Source organism: Asterias amurensis, chromosome 21 (assembly GCF_032118995.1).
Source record: "Asterias amurensis chromosome 21, ASM3211899v1".
Classification (NCBI taxonomy): Eukaryota; Metazoa; Echinodermata; class Asteroidea; order Forcipulatida; family Asteriidae; genus Asterias; species Asterias amurensis.
Window position 1 is genome coordinate 12,644,483 of NC_092668.1, and position 15,831 is coordinate 12,660,313.

The 15,831-nt window shown below is 39.1% G+C and overlaps 2 protein-coding genes and 1 non-coding gene across 4 annotated transcripts in view; all 3 read right to left on the reverse strand.

Annotated features, from left to right (window-relative positions):
- Positions 1 to 8,479, reverse strand: part of LOC139952880 (ankyrin repeat domain-containing protein 17-like) — a 30,545-nt gene extending 22,066 nt beyond the window's left edge. Inside the window, exons 1-4 of one of the 2 annotated variants that reach the window (XM_071952156.1) lie at positions 8,162 to 8,479; positions 1,735 to 1,843; positions 959 to 1,121; positions 367 to 487 (exon numbers count right to left, since the gene is read on the reverse strand). In XM_071952156.1, the coding sequence (XP_071808257.1) occupies positions 367 to 487; positions 959 to 1,121; positions 1,735 to 1,843; positions 8,162 to 8,347 (579 nt within the window). In that variant the 5' untranslated portion in view covers positions 8,348 to 8,479. Of the gene's footprint in view, positions 1 to 366; positions 488 to 958; positions 1,125 to 1,734; positions 1,844 to 8,161 lie in introns of both variants that reach the window. The other variant, XM_071952155.1, reaches the window with a different exon arrangement.
- Positions 8,480 to 8,970: 491 nt separating this feature from the next.
- Positions 8,971 to 9,043, reverse strand: Trnat-ugu (transfer RNA threonine (anticodon UGU)). The gene has a single exon. It is a non-coding gene; the product is annotated as a tRNA-Thr (tRNA).
- A 1,336-nt stretch (positions 9,044 to 10,379) lies between these two features.
- On the reverse strand, positions 10,380 to 15,656 carry LOC139953090 (eukaryotic translation initiation factor 4E-binding protein 2-like). The gene is made up of 3 exons (XM_071952496.1): positions 15,382 to 15,656; positions 14,224 to 14,397; positions 10,380 to 13,501 (listed from the first exon to the last, which is right to left on the reverse strand). The coding sequence occupies exons 1-3, from the start codon at positions 15,521 to 15,523 to the stop codon at positions 13,464 to 13,466; spliced, it is 354 nt and encodes a 117-aa protein (XP_071808597.1). The 5' UTR covers positions 15,524 to 15,656; the 3' UTR covers positions 10,380 to 13,463.
- Positions 15,657 to 15,831: the final 175 nt, after the last annotated feature.

Below are 15,831 nucleotides of genomic sequence, written 5' to 3' on the forward strand. Positions count from 1 at the left end.
AAGTCATTGCTGTGAGCTTAAGAGAGCATTGGAACAATGGTCCCACACAGAAATTCAACCTGTACCCTCCAAAAGGGAACTTTTTATCATAAAAAATGATAGAGCAACAATAGATCGTATTGAATAACCCCTTTTTTGCTGTGAAAGTCGCCATCTTGTAGGGAAAACCGTATGCGCGTCCAAACACAGACATCAATAAAGCATGCAGCATTCCCGGTTTGGTTTCTTAGGCACCTGCACGCGCACACGCATGCACACGCGTACAGACGCCATGTTGTAGGGCAGTTATTTGAACTGTGACGTCATATTCAATACGGCCTATAGCAGGTCCCCATAATCCAGATCCGTAAGGATGTCTAGACGTACCTGTGCTAGCTCAAAGTATCCCCCTGAGCAGGCCAAGGAGAGTAGACTCTCCCCTTCCTCCGTTGTCTCATTGATGCTCTTGAGAGCTGCAGGATCATCTTCCGCATCGGCGTACGCTTGTCTGCAAGAAAGAAAAAAAGACAAGAAAATTTAAACATGTGTCTTCCAGAAGCGTAGCGACATATAGTTGGTGTTGTAATTGTTTTGGTTTTGTAGTTGTGCCCCAACAGAAACAGTTCATGCAGGAATCGCTTCTCAGATTTCTAAAGGATCTGTTCACGAATGCTGCCCCAAGAGTTGCGGTTGGAACCCGTGGTCTCGCCTTGAAAAACATGGATGGTTTGACGTTTGAAATACAGTTTGTTTCTGTTTTCTCAGCAAGTGGACACTGACACGCGACTTTTATTGTTTCTTTCCTTATAATGTTACCAATAAATCAGCATTCAATGACAAAAACTTATCTCTGACCCAACCTTTAGGCCTATCTCCTGATTTCTGAAATCTAATCAATTGAGTTTTTAATTTTTTTAAAACTTTTAATCTGATGTAGTCTTCATTGCTTTCTTTCACGCATCGCGTCCTTCAAACTTACCCATCTGCACCCTGGTTGGCCAAGTTGCCCGCATTCTCCGACCGCATACGATAGAGGGCAGCCTCCGCCTCGTCCAAGGCAGAGCTGACCGATGACGTTAGTTTCCCCAGGATTTCAGGGTCAGTGAAGGCTTTGCCATCGGCGGTGGTCAGTTTGTCTATCCCTGCTGGAGAAAGAGGTGGCAACGAGAAAGAAACAAGTGAATTTGGGAAAATATAAAGAAATTAATAATACACTGTTTTTTTGCCCAGGCATAGTTTCATAGAGCTGCTTAAGTAAACTTGTCAAGCACCAAAAAAAGCTTAGCACAATAGAACCATGCTAACCAGATTAAGGCTATCAGCCAAACATGTACACAAGTACAACTTGTACAACTGTTATCCTGCTAATTTCCGCTTAGCTAACAACTTTTAAGCAATATTTTGCACTTAAAGCAACTCTATGAAATTAGGCTTGGTGCCCCATTAAAACATTCCCATATACGTTAAGATTTTAAACATGCAAGTGCCCTTTCTACAATAAAAGGCCCCTCTCAGCCCCGGGCCCAATTTCATAAAGCACGTAAGCACAAAAACTTGCCAAGCACAGAAAAATATTAATGCTCAGCAGAAACTGGTTACCAGCCAAAAGTCCATAGAGTTTACATTGTTGTGACTGGTGACCCATCCATTTCTCGCTTAGCATAGAAATTTGCTAAGCAGTATTTTCCACTTAACAACTTGATAAAATTGGCCCTCTTCGTCCTGGTGGTCTGGAATCTTTTGTTGGTAACTCACCCGCAGCCTCTAGCAGCGCCTCCAATGTCTCTGGATCTACTGCCCTCAGGTCTGGGTTCCCGGAGCTGTCAAAGTGTAGCTCTTCTTGATCCAGAATGAAGGATTCAACCTGAAAAAGATTAGAAGGGTGAAGAAAAAGAAGATTAATCTAAACTTCTATGCACTTTGTTCATCCCGGCTCCGAAACTTGTATTCTCAAGTTAGCTGGCGGCCACAGGGCTCAAGATTAGGGGGAAAGTTTGGTGTGTGCCATTTTATCAGCAAAATGGTGATTGCATGTCAAATGATATATTTTTCAATATTTTGCATAATTTATTTCAAGGTTTCTGTTTGAATTGGTTTTCTTCCTTAAATATCCCTACATAAATAAATAATTTTGTTTAATGTCAATTTCAATGTTATCTTTATACCACCAAATCAAGATGGATAGGATTTTGAGATGTGGCTTGATTTTCCAGTGTGTCAAGGTAACACATGTTCATTTACACATGGGGCCAATGGCCAAGCAAACATGCACACATAAAAAGGCTGTCCAGCTGCAGCATGCCAGAGTCAAGGTCCAACAAGTTCAGGCATGTGTCATTAAAGGGCCTTCACAAGTTGGCAATCACCCCCCCCCCATTTTTTAAGGCTTTTTGGAAATGTGTGTAAAGCTTTTAGTGGTAGGGTCCAGGGCTCGAATTTGGGTAGAAAATTGACATGTATTCAATTGAAAAAGACACAACTACAAGGCTACTGGCTTGTCTAGTTTTGAGTTTACTGGGTTTAATTTTAAGACATGGGGTCATCCTTTGGTTTTTGTCACGTAAATTGTCAAGAAAGACCAAGCATGACATGTAGGAAAAAAGTAGGAATATTCTATTGAGTACGAAGGCTGACGTACATGAACACGCATAAATTAACCGTTCTTAAAAACCAACCTGAACTCTTGCTTTCTGAAATCCAAGTTTTTCAATCGAGTACAAACAATGTGGGATTCAGACTCAGAGATATTTAATATAATGACATAAATTCTATTGTATCTTTCTTGACAATTTTACCAATAAATCAGCACTATAATGACCAACACAAAACAATGCCCCCTTCTTTTAGAAAACTAAGCAAGACTAGGGTTGTCTTCAATCAATTTAAACACCAAAATAAGCTATTAAGAAACCTTTTAAAACAAATTATAATTTCACTTCAATGAGTTTTGGATCTTGTCAATGACCAAAGGTCAACACTCCCTTGAGCCATGTGTTGTTGGTTGATAAGTTCATGGTCAATAATCCCAATGCCTATGGTCAACAGATCACTGGTGCACAGAGCATTGTTTATTATAATGCCATGTGCAGCACAGTGCAGGAAGTCAACATGACTGGTAAACATAGCTAGCCATGAGTACATGACTCATACTGCTAGCATTCATTCATGAATACTACATGATGATTACTGCAACACCCCAGCCTCGATCTGTGCATACAGCAATTATCACCCCTAAACTGGTACAACATGTACATCTTGAAGGATTTGGTTACCTTTTCAAAATGTTCATAGATTTACATCAAACTTATAGGGTTTGAAGATAATGATAGTGGAAAGCTTCCCTTCAAACATTACTTACTGAGGTGCTGTAGTTTTTGAGAAATGAGTTTAACAATGTCATGAAAATACGTCTGCAAATGCTTAAAATAATTTTCGTCTCATGAGAAGAAAATTATTTTCATGACATTGTTTTTCTCAATTCTCAAAAACTACAGCACCTCAGCATGTAATATTTTCAGGGAAGCTTTACATTATCTTCAAACTGTGTAAAATTAATGTAAATCTGTGGACATTGTGTTTTTTGTCCTACAAAAAGTACATAGACCCTTTAAAGGCAAAGTATACCTTTGGTTTTTGAAACATTTGATTGTTTTAATCCTATATAAATGTATGTAGTTCTTACATTGTACGCACAAAATAAAACTAACATCTGAAAATTTGCGTCACATTTTTTTAGATATATTGCCCCAAAAAAAAATTAAGAGAAAATTTTCCATGCAGGAGAAATAATCCCATAAATCGTTCATGTTTAATTTAAGAATGACTTAAAATTCATTTAACAAAACAAACATTTCGACATATTTGAACCTACGTGTACCAAGCTTTTATACAATGGCTTAAAAGCTTGGCGCATGCATGGAGGTAGACTAGGTTCATAGAGTGAGAAATACTCAAAAATTCATGCACAATTTGTTTTGTTCTTCTTCAGTATTCTGAGGGTTGGTCTCATTTGCAAAGGCTGTGGCCAGAGATGTGGTTGGTACCCGCTGTCACCTCCCTTACCATGGATGGATTCCACAGTGTTCAGAAAACACCTCAACATTTTTGTGCTGTTTTCTCAGCAACTGGATACTGAATGTAGCTGAAGAAAGCTTCACAGGTGACTTTTACTAAGTATCTAGATTGATAAATTTACCTATAAATCATCATTTTTACATTGACAGACTGACTTATGACTGAGGACATAAGGCAATTGCATGCTGGACAGGAATAATTGGAAAGCCATCACAAACGTCCGGTGGAAGCCATTTGAATGAATGAATGACATTGACAAAACACAATCTACAAGCCTACCTTTAAAATGGCCTTTACTGTTATACACTTGGCTGCAAGATGAGCAGTAGTGCATGTTTATTTTGTTCGACCAACGGTTTTGGTAAAACAAGCACATGTGGGTGACTGGTGTGTTTATTGTCCACATAATCAACCTTGGGTATGTTAAGTGTGCCAGAGAGTAGAGACCTTCCACCTTGCTCTCTGGGAACAGGAAGTGTGCTTGGGAAGGCTTATAACCTCTTGCAGAGATCATGCAGAGACTGGTGCCAGCAATTACGCTCTTAATTCACACATTTTTTAATTGTTGGTGGGTGTCAAAGGTTAGTGCACCCCAATGAAAACAGGAGGACCCAATTTTATAGAGTTGCTCAAGTAAACAAATATTACAAATTGTCTGCTGAGCAGAAATAAGCAGGATACCAGTCACAAATTGTACATGTGGCATGGTAGTTTGGCTGGTAACCTTATTTCGGTAAGCATCTATAGTTTTGATGTGCTTAACTACCTTTTGTAGTTTTGCAGCTCTACAATATGTACGTAATTGGGCCCAGATCTTGTTTCATGACTGCCTTCATGTTAAGGGTCAAAGACCTTGCTCTATTATGTAACATTTTCAGAAGTTCGCCTTGGTTTCTAACGTGAGCTCTATGTCTCTCCCCCCCCCCCCCCCACGCCCCTATTTCACTCTTAAGATGACTTGGAAAATATTGGAAACTGTAAATGACCCAATGCAAGTTTTGTATCATGTATGTACTAAACATTAGGCCTGGAATTACTCACAGGTCATGTATGCCATGGGCTCCGTTGCCCCCTGGTCTTGGCCTTGGTGCCCCTTCAAACGTTTCCCATTGACATTAAAATTTTACAATGGAAGTGCCCATTGCCAAAATAAAATAGCCTTGTCCTTTTTAGGAGATGAAATTCTAGGGCTGACATGTAGTCCAGGACTTCTTTCTGGTCAGAGCCTTGTTGTCTTCATCGATTGTCGCGTACATTTATGGTTTATAAAGCGTGTCTCCCTTTAACTGGGAAAAGTGGCATCACCCATGGACTGTGATTGAGAGCCTACGCTTTCTACGGTAAATACACTATTCAGAATGTGCATCTAGGTAGACTTTCAGTACAGTGTGAGACATTCATCATGTACTTCACAAAATGTACAAGAATATACTTGCACCTGCACAAACAAAAATCCCTGCCCTGACTTCAATGCTATGCCATTTAAAAGCATGTATATTGTACTGTGTGCAGGGGGCCCACTGTACGGCACATTTTGTTGTCTTTCCTCAGACAGTGTGCATGATGATACAAATAAATAATTCACTAACCATGACAGGAGTGCCTCTTATGTGTAAATGACATCTAATTGTAGTAATTATTATTTGGATCAGCTTGACTACAGTTGGGATCAGCTCGACTAGAGTTGGGATCGGCCCAACTTGTTTGGGATCAGCTCAGCTATAGTTGGGATCGGCCCAACTATAGATTGGATCAGCTCTACTATAGTTTGGATCAGCCCAACTATAGATTGGATCAGCTCTACTATAGTTTGGATCAGCCCAACTATAGTTGGGATCAGCTCAGCTATAGTTGGGATCGGCCCAACTATAGTTGGGATCAGCTCTACTATAGTTGGGATCAGCTCAGCTATAGTTGGGATCGGCCCAACTATAGATTGGATCAGCTCTACTATAGTTTGGATCAGCCCAACTATAGTTGGGATCAGCTCAGCTATAGTTGGGATCGGCCCAACTATAGATTGGATCAGCTCTACTATAGTTTGGATCAGCCCAACTATAGTTGGGATCAGCTCAGCTATAGTTGGGATCGGCCCAACTATAGATTGGATCAGCTCTACTATAGTTTGGATCAGCCCAACTATTGTTAGGATCAGCTAATAAACTATACTTGGGGTTGGCCAAACTAGATTGGGTCAGCTCTACTATAGTTGGAATCAACCCAACTCTGTTTCGGATCAGCTCAATCATAGTTGTGAGCAGCTCACTTATATGGGATATGGGGAGGTATCAATGTATTTGGTTTGTAGTAACACTACATGTTAGTGATGAGGCTACCGGTTGGTTCCAGGCTCCTCTAAATCTCCTAGTCAAGCTTTTTAACCTGCACCCAAATTTTGGTTGGATTTTGTCAACTTCTTGTGCATTTGTCTGCACTTTGTCTATTTTCTTTCTTCACTTGCACCTTACGGCTGTGACGCCACGCTGCACCCATCCCAGTTTAGCCAAATTTGTGCTGCAAAGGGATCACACTACTCAAGACTCATGTGAATAGTTGTTATCAGCTCAACTATAGTTGGGATCAGCTCAAGTGGGATAAGTCTTTATTTTGTAAGGAATATGAGTGTGTTTAACATTCAAGAGAGCAATTAAAGGTTTCCTAACTGCCTGTGCGGTGCTGAGTTGCGGGTGTGATTGTGTCTACTTGTAAATGAGCTCTTTTGAAGAAGTTTATGTCTCCAGGATTGCCTGTATTGTCAAGTTATAAAACAGTCGTGTGCGTTGAAGGAGACCCTAACAAAAAGTTATCGTAGAAAGGGCAAGCAATGAATATGCAACACTGTGTTTCATGACGACTGAGTGTGAAAGTTTGATTGGTTTTCTGCCATCCAAAAGTCATCATAGGAAGATTACATTCTGCATTGGAACGGAAAACATGTCCTTGGGGCAATTCCTTTTGTTCTTGGAGAAAAGTACTTTGTTCGCCCCTAAGAAGGGCGTAGAACCTTACACCTTTTTTCTGGCACATTGTCACCTGTGAAAGATACCTACAGATAGCGAAAATGAAGCAAGTATGTCACGAATAGTATACAAATTTACACATCCATCCAGGTATTAATATCAACTGAATCAGAACACTATCTTAGAAAATCTTGCATACCATTTCCCATCACATATTTTTTCTGTAGGCCCTAATGGCTATTGAATGGCAAAAAAAAAAACGATTAAACTTTCACACAGTTCTCTTGAAAACACAATCGTCCTGAGGTCGACCACCACTTTTTCACTCATAATGATTCGACCAAAACAAAGACATAATATTCATATCAGGATACTGATAATTGTTCCTCTCCCTCATCTCTCGTTTGTCAAAGTGGCACTAGTGCTACATTTCTATCCGAGTAAAAAACATGGCACTGCGGCTTATTGCTGACTAATTATTGATGACATGTTTTTAAAGGTTTATTAACAAATTATCACATAAGTTGCATCAGAATCAGATACTCGTACAGCTGACTCTAGCTAGTCTCATCAGCGGTTGCTGGGACTCACCCAATCCCCCCAATGGCCGGCCAAGTCACTTAGTTCTAACAAGGAATAAGTACATCAAAACAACGAAACACAGAGAAGAAAATGAGATTTGGGACTTCGGAATGTACCCTTTATTTAATAAGCAGAACTACAGTTTTCTTTATATCAAGTGTCGACTGTAATAAAGAATCCCATCATTTGATTAGGTCTTTAGGAACAATACTAGGATAGTAGGAATTTTGTGTCAATTTGTTGTCGAAGAATTTAAAAGTGAAAATGCAGAAATATACGTGTGTTCAATTGTAAACGCTCCTAGTGTAAAGAAACTGACTTTTTCAGAACACCACAATATACATGTAACTTTTTTTAAACTCAGATTTTAGACTCGGTAATTGTAGTGTGATCTGTGTTTTGTTGAGTGTGTGACTGAGCATAGATGATAGAAACGAATTCAATTTTCAAAGTTAAAATATTCACAGATAAAATATCACATTTTCGTCTCCAAAAGGGACATAAATTTATTTGTTAAAGAGCACAATACCCTGACCACACTGTGTTCTAAATATTCGTTCACTTACTTCTGAAACTTCTCCTTCTTCGCTCCCAGATAAATCAGAAATTAAATCCTGCTGAAATGGTGCGAGCAACTGCGCCTTTTCTAATCTCTCCAGTGCAGTCACTGCGGCTGGATGGACCTTCGGAGTCTCGCCAATTTTACCATCTTTTCGGATGACTGCAACCTTTTTCTGCCCACCATTCTGCATTTTCTGTTAGTCAACTTACATGAGTACTCTTCTAGAAATTTATAACGAGACATAAACTGTAAAAGATGGTATATTTGCGGTGTCTTTTGATGGTAACAATTGTAATTAGTACTACACGTCGCCCGCCATACTGGATTTTAGTTGAACATGTCCCGGATGTTACCTTTCATTACATATCAGCGCATGCATGTGGTGTATGGCCTATGCGCAGACCGAATATATTGGCACTAGTCGATACTGTAAATATTCATTATCGATTTATTTTTAATCTGCATGGAAATCGTCTTTTTAATCAACTCTTCTGTTTAAATAAGCATTCCAGTCTCTTATCTATTGCTTGAGGTTGATATTTCTTCAGTTCTGATACAACTGTCCCCAAAATTCCTACATTTTACTGGATCAAATAATTCGATAGTATAATTTCAATATCGAGGATAAACAGTACCAGCAGATCACTTAGCTACCGGCTGGGGTGGCTATGAAAAAGGCCTTCTGATTGAATAATTTACATTTTTGTGGGAAAGAAGTCCCTATTTCATACTCGTCTGTTAGTTCGTGTAATAATCTAGAAAGAAATGCCGTTGAAATGCTATTTTTTTTAAGAAAAAAAAAAAAAAAAAGGTAGCCCCCAGTGAGAGTTGAACTCACGACCCCTGGTTTACAAGACCAGTGCTCTAACCACTGAGCTATGGAGGCTTTCACGTCTACGCTGCAAATTTGTTACAATTTATTTACAAATAATTAAATTCACCACCCTCAACATTCTGAATGTGTTCACAGACACCGACCACCTACACGAGAGTGTATTACACGCCCGACTTCATTATTCTATTTCTAGGGAATAGGCCTACCGAAGTCCAAATCTGATTTAGTGTTTCTGTTACTTTTGTGTAGTTTGTGATTTTTTACTCCAGGCGTGCAGCGCACGCGTTGTCGACTCACGTGAACAACGCCCTCTTTTGGTGGAATTAATTATCATGAAGTTAAAAAGCACATGGTGCATGAGTGCTGTGGTGTGGTTATGTTGCAACAATCGATTTGTGTTATTTTCATTTGGGAATAATGTGTCATTGTTCGTTTTACGGGTGGCCATATTCCCAGTTTGTCCTTGCTCTATGATTGAAGCAAAGCGTAGTTTAGTTGGTCGGCCTCCCAAGAACTGGAATACATACACAGTTCTACCTCCATGCATTAAACCATGAACTTGGGCAATGACCTCTGTTGCCCTAGTCTTGGCCTCTTTGAACCCCTTCAAACCCCTTCAAAGGATTCCCATAGACTTCAAGATTTACCAACCGCAGTACCCTTTTGAACAGTTAAAAATGCCCTTTTACGCTCAAAGACGACATTGCATGGCAGTATCCTTACCAATGTTTTGTGCGGAAACAAAAATTTAGGTGAACTGCACCAAGAACAACGATATTTGGTTCAAATCCCTTGTCAAATAATTATTCTCCCCTTGTCAAACTCTACTTTTCACTAGATATTTGATATTTTAACCCCCCCCCCCCCACACACACATGGAGGAAGAAAATAAATTACAAAGTGACTCTTTTCTTTTAACTAGAAGATCTATTTCATTTGTTTGTTATGCGAGTACTCTTTGATACTCAATGTATAAATACCAGACTCAAATTCAACATTATTTTGTCACACATAATTTCAGTTAAACAGTGGCTATTAATCAATTGAAAACCACAAGGAAACCACCCAACATGTCAGTCATGAGTTTTGGCCTGATCTTCCCCGGTGTCAAGAGATCTCAGCAAACCCTCACAAGGGGATCTAAACACCAAGGTGGCAACAGCCAATCTCTCTCAGACAAACATTGGTTTAACATCCTTGATTAATTGCACAAATCAATACTAAACTCTATTCATTCTGAAATCAGTGGTTAGCTTGCTAGGATTCAAACCCACAACCTAGTGATTGCAAGTCATGCAATATAACCACTGGCCAGAGTCAAGTTTGAGCCCTGGGACCCGCAACAGTACAAACCGAGGTTAAAGAATCTTAGAGGACACTTTGAAAGTTTATGTACCCGTTCTTTCTTTATTGAGTATTTTGGGGATAAAGTGTCACTATCATACAGCAACTTCAGATGAAGAAAAAAAAAAGAGAGAAAGATCTGAAAAAGGGTTGAATCGATGACCAAATAAAAAAAACAATTTTATTTACATCAATTAGTAAGTAAATCAACCATAAAATAAAGTACACAAACCATATAATGGTTTTTCAATATTGTTGATGCATTTCAATAGAGGGGGTTTGTTTCCAAGAAAACGGGAATACCTTTTTAACAATTTGAACAAATCGGAGCCCTTTTGTAAAAATGTGTTTAATGCAAAATAAATTAATTTATCTAGACATGATTATATTTATTATCATCGATGGAACAAAAAGCCCTCGGGGTCAGGGAGGTCAAGTGTATACATAGCTTTTTCTCTCAAATAACTTCAACGAATGTTGAGAATTAAAAGCAAAGCAAAGACACAATTGTGTAAGACGAGACCAATCAAACAGCAATGCATAGATAGTGGACAACGATAACGCAGTGTCCACAACAAGGTGTATTTCTAATTGTAATGCTGAAATGAATACGCCACCTTCCATGGTAGTTTAACAAATTTATGACAAATGTTTTCCACCATTCTGTTTGAGGCAAAATACAACCGTCGATTTCTCAAACCTCTTCCTAACTTAAGACTAATCTTAGGACATAGGACGAGTCCCAACCCTGCACTGTAGCATGCAGACCTTAAGATCAATCCCAAGTTGCGACGAGTTACTCGAGTTACTCGAGTTATAACTCGAGTTATAAGACGAGTCCTAACTCTTTGTGAAATCGACGGCAGTTCTTTAGAACTGCTCGATTGTTTTAATCCTATATAAATCAAGGCATGTACAACTAACCTGTGAACCTTTCATTTCAAAAGGTGGTGGCATTTTTGGGACACCTCAAACAGTGGACAGAGAATAATACATTAGTATACACAATCTCTCAGATTGAAATATCTTTGAATCCATCTCTCTGAAAGCCATATTCCTTTGAAGGGAAATAGTGGAAAACATTTGTCATTATGAACAGCTGCAGTGTTTCTAATTTATAGGTAAGTTTTTATGGTAATTTTTTCATGGGAGCAATTACCTAAGGTATACCCTCCCAATAATAGAGAATTTGAAAACATTTCAAGAGTTTAAGGGACACAAGGTCTGATTTAAAGTGGGTTTTTTTGGGCAGGGCACTCTACTCTCAAGAGTTTTAATTTGTTAAACCTCTGCTAATATTGGCTGGTTCTTTACAGCAATTGCGGGAACAAAAATTAATTTCAGGTTTTTTGTTGCATATTTCCTTGGGGCAAAACAATAATAATTTAAATCCTGAGAATTTTCCAAAGATGGATATATTTTGTATCCTAGTTTAAATATTATTTCAAAGAAACTCGTGAAATTTTGAATGTGGCCAGTGAGTTGATTAACAATTTTTTCATAATACACGGCCAAAATATCATTTCTTCAAAATCCAACAAATATTCCAAAATTTAATTTTATTGATTAGTTGCCCCCAGATGAGTACAAAAACCTGTTGAAGATCCACTAGAACATGTTGCAATCAGCAGGCCATCAACTTTTGTTGTTGTAATTTGTTTATTTTGTTTTCCAGTGAAATTCTTGTAGAGGATACAGGTGCCATCTCTCAATCTTGCATCAAACTGTTAATGGCCCGATGTTTCAACCCTAGCAGAGCCGTTCTCGAAGGCCGATAGTTTAGCATTTGAGAAAGATTCTGCTATGGGTTGAGATCTCATGAGACTAACTACTTTCCACATACCTTTTGGTTGGTAAGCAATTTGAAAACAGCTAATTCGTCTTTTAAGTTTTAGCACTTAAGAAGGGATTCCAAAATTATTCAGTTGCCTTTTACTTTTGTGATTTTTCGTAAGGGAAGACACTTTTTGGATCCTCAGTCAAAAACTTCTCCAAGGTTGTGAATTTGCCACACAAAATTAAAAAAAAAAAAAAAACAGCTGTTACAACCTTTGCATGAATTCAAAGTGATTGAGCTTAACTAGCAATAAACATCCCTGGGTCTTAATGACATTTTGTATTTCTAAGACCACAGAAATGTTTGGATTTCTTACGGTTGGATAAGAGACGTAACCACTCCGTTCAGAATTGAATTGAATGGGAGACTTTGCAACGCTAGGTGGCAGCAGGTAAATTACCAGGTAAATGTCCATTGTTTACGTAGTCCTGAGCATGCGCACATTACCAAGAACAATCAATTTTACCTGGTAAGTCTGCTGCCACCAAGCGTCCCAAAAGTCTCCCACTATACTTTGAAATACAAGTGCAATCATCTAGCTGCAATAAACATTTCTTTCTGTTTTGACCCCAAAATGGCATGCTAGATTATTGCAGTTAAACCCTTCATTTATTTCCATTTTTCATTGTGACGCATCAAGACTTTTGATCAGAAAAATAGTAATGAATCTTTCCAGAGCTGTCTTGCAAGTGCAGCAAAGGGAGAAATAAAAACAATGCACAAAATATTTAGACCCTTTCTATTTATGAGATTTTGGTTGAATTACGTTGAAGATTTCACCATTTACAAGATGAGGAGTACACATCGTGAATGCACATTGCCGTGTCGAAAAATGATGCAACAGAAAATGGAAGAATTCTTTGGGTACAAGTTGAGCTACTATAGTTTCCCTTGTCCTTGGAATTTACCAAGCAAAACAACGACAAATCCGAGACCACAAACATTGTCCGAACATGCCTTAGGACATTAAATCTGCCCAAATGGCAGTCCAAGTTGCTTTGCCAACACTTTTTGAAGAGAGAGAAAAAAATAAAATAAACAAAACACATCTTGAGTTACTTGAACTTGCTATGCATTCTTGCCGATACAGATGCCGTCTTTTGAGAAGTAACTCGTTGCTTGCGTTATTGCACCATCTTATTTTGGTTTACATGTTCCTGTTCTGCGATTGTTTTTTCGTAATTTTTTTTCTTTTTCTCTAGTTATGGCCAAACCTGACTGGCCATTGATTCCCCCACACGAGGGCGGTAGACTACCTGATGAATTAAACGCACCAGGTCAACGACGGTCTCAGATGTCCATCTCAAACTGGGGCTCTTCTGCATCAGCTGGATAAAAGAAAAACAAAGTGTTCACCAATATTTGCTGACTCACTCCAACAATTGTAGATCTTTAAATATCAATTTATTTTTCCCTTAAATTTTATATGAACAGAATTTGACTGAAATTATTCACACTAACTGCAGTCTAGAGAAGAGACTGGACGGCTGCTATACGAGAATGCTTCGCTCTGTTAAACAGATTGGGAGAGGCATGTCACAAACCTGGAGCTCTACGGTGGGCTACCGAGAGTTAACACCAAGATTAGGGCAAGAAGGCTGAGACTAGCAGGTCACTGTCTCAGACATGATGAGCTGGCAGCGAGCAAGCTTGTGCTTTTGGCCCCTACTCAAGGTCACTGTTCCCGAGGTAGACCACAAACCACCTATGTGGACACCTTGTGCCGGGACTCTGGACTGGGTCGGAAGAGCTACGTACAGCAATGGAAGACCAACGTGTTTGGAGGGATATCATCCGATGCTTCGCATCAACTGAATGAATGAACTGCCGTCCCTGGAGGAAATACACGCCTATGTCCCCGGTCTTGGTTTTGCACCCCTGCCTTTGATTCCCATCAACTTTAATATTTTCCAATGTAGGTGCCCATTCCCAATTTTTATCTTGATTTCTTTTCTACATAGCTCTTTACCATGAGTGGCTTTTAGTGACTGTTCGGGCAGACTTGCAAACGAAAAAATAGTTAAATAAATTTCAAACATTCAATATTTACCACCAGCTGCTACTTCTTTGTTGTTACTTGGGGCAACTTGACCGTTAGTCTTGACCCCAGCATCACCTTTGACCGTGACCCCTGGGATGATGGGAAGATTGACCGGAGGTGTCCTGGCCAATGGCGAGTCTCGCAAATTCAGTAGAAACTGACGTTCATAAATTATGCGAGTTCCTGTGGAAAAATGCGTACAAAACAACACAAATCAATATTTTGCGAAATTGTTACTTTGTTGAGCGACCTTGTTCGCCATTCTTCAATGAGTTTCAACTCTTATTTCAGTTTTAAAATCCAGTTATGCTAGTTGAGATAACCTAACCCTCCTCGGCGGAGGGTTAAGATTGCTTCACAAAAGATATTGACTCTACCTAGACCACATACCAAAGCAATTAGCAAATGCCTACAAAAACAAATAAATGGCATTCACACTAGTTGTATACTAGTTGCACAATGTTTTTTTTTACTCAGGGAAAAGTTTTATCACTTTTCATCAGCAATATTTTCTTTATGTTACTAATGGGATATTTAGTTACAAAGTCTAAATAATAATAATAATATTATTTAAGCCCTTAGCTTGCCCTTGCATTTGTAATTATTGCCTAGACTACTAAATACTAGCACAGTGTAGCAGACCAGACTGTCTTCATAATTATTAATAATTAAATAAGTTGTATATCCCATCATCTACACATTTCAAATTCAAGAAAATTTTAAAAATACAAATTGAAATTGTCAAATTTAAAAGTTGATGCTTTCCTTAATTTGAGGGGATGAAATTGCTCCAGAATGAGCATATACATGCATACATTTACACAACAAGATGTGATTTCATCATCATGCGGTGCATTCAACGCTAGCTAGGGTACACACTAGACAACCGCCCATAAACCTCCACTGTTCAAAATGGGCAATGCACAACGTGCACGCGTGATACACAGACAATATCAAAACATACACACAGCACAGCCACAACAAATTTGCCATTTTTAAAAGCATTATTTACGTTTCTTGCGTCAACAGAAAACTGACAGTTTTAACAAGACCTCATAAAGAAAGTATTCGTTTTATTGCTAAAGCATGTTCTGGTGTGTAAATAAGTAAAAGAAAACGGGGAGGTGCATGACTTTGTTTTGGGGTTTTGTTTGTTTTTAATTTTACCTCCGGGGGTCGTTCCAAAGACCGTGCCGCCTGGCGTTGTGCTGTAATCAGCGGGCATTTGGTTGGGGTCCGCCACCAACACTTTCCTCGTGGGAATTTCCTTCGTTCCGCTCATCTGGCGCGACGGTGCTGGGCCTGACATCGCTCCTGGGTTATTGAAGTGGCTTTTACAGCTTAAAAAATTGGCAAACTACATTTATTTGTGGCTTAACCAGGCCGAAATGTGCTATGACGATGTTACGTTTTGAAGCCAGGCCCGCGTCACGAGTGGAAAGCAAAGGGAATCGGGCTATGGAGAGGTCAGAGTTGAATATCGTGACGTACCATGTTTTCCAAGGTGTGTCATAAATATTCATGAGCAAAAGATCACCGTTATAAAATGTTGCGGTTTGTTTACAAAAATAACCCCATGGACAAACTGTTGACATGATGAACATCGCAACAAAGGGT

Bases quoted from the DNA above. Each gene is read 5' to 3' on its own strand.
- LOC139953090 (XM_071952496.1), bottom strand. From the start codon at position 15,523: ATGTCAGGCCCAGCACCGTCGCGCCAGATGAGCGGAACGAAGGAAATT. The intron at 14,398-15,381 runs GTAAAATTAAAA...ATTTTTCCACAG, and splicing joins CTTTGGAACGACCCCCGGAG to GAACTCGCATAATTTATGAA. The intron at 13,502-14,223 runs GTAAATATTGAA...TCTTTTATCCAG, and splicing joins CAAAGAAGTAGCAGCTGGTG to CTGATGCAGAAGAGCCCCAG.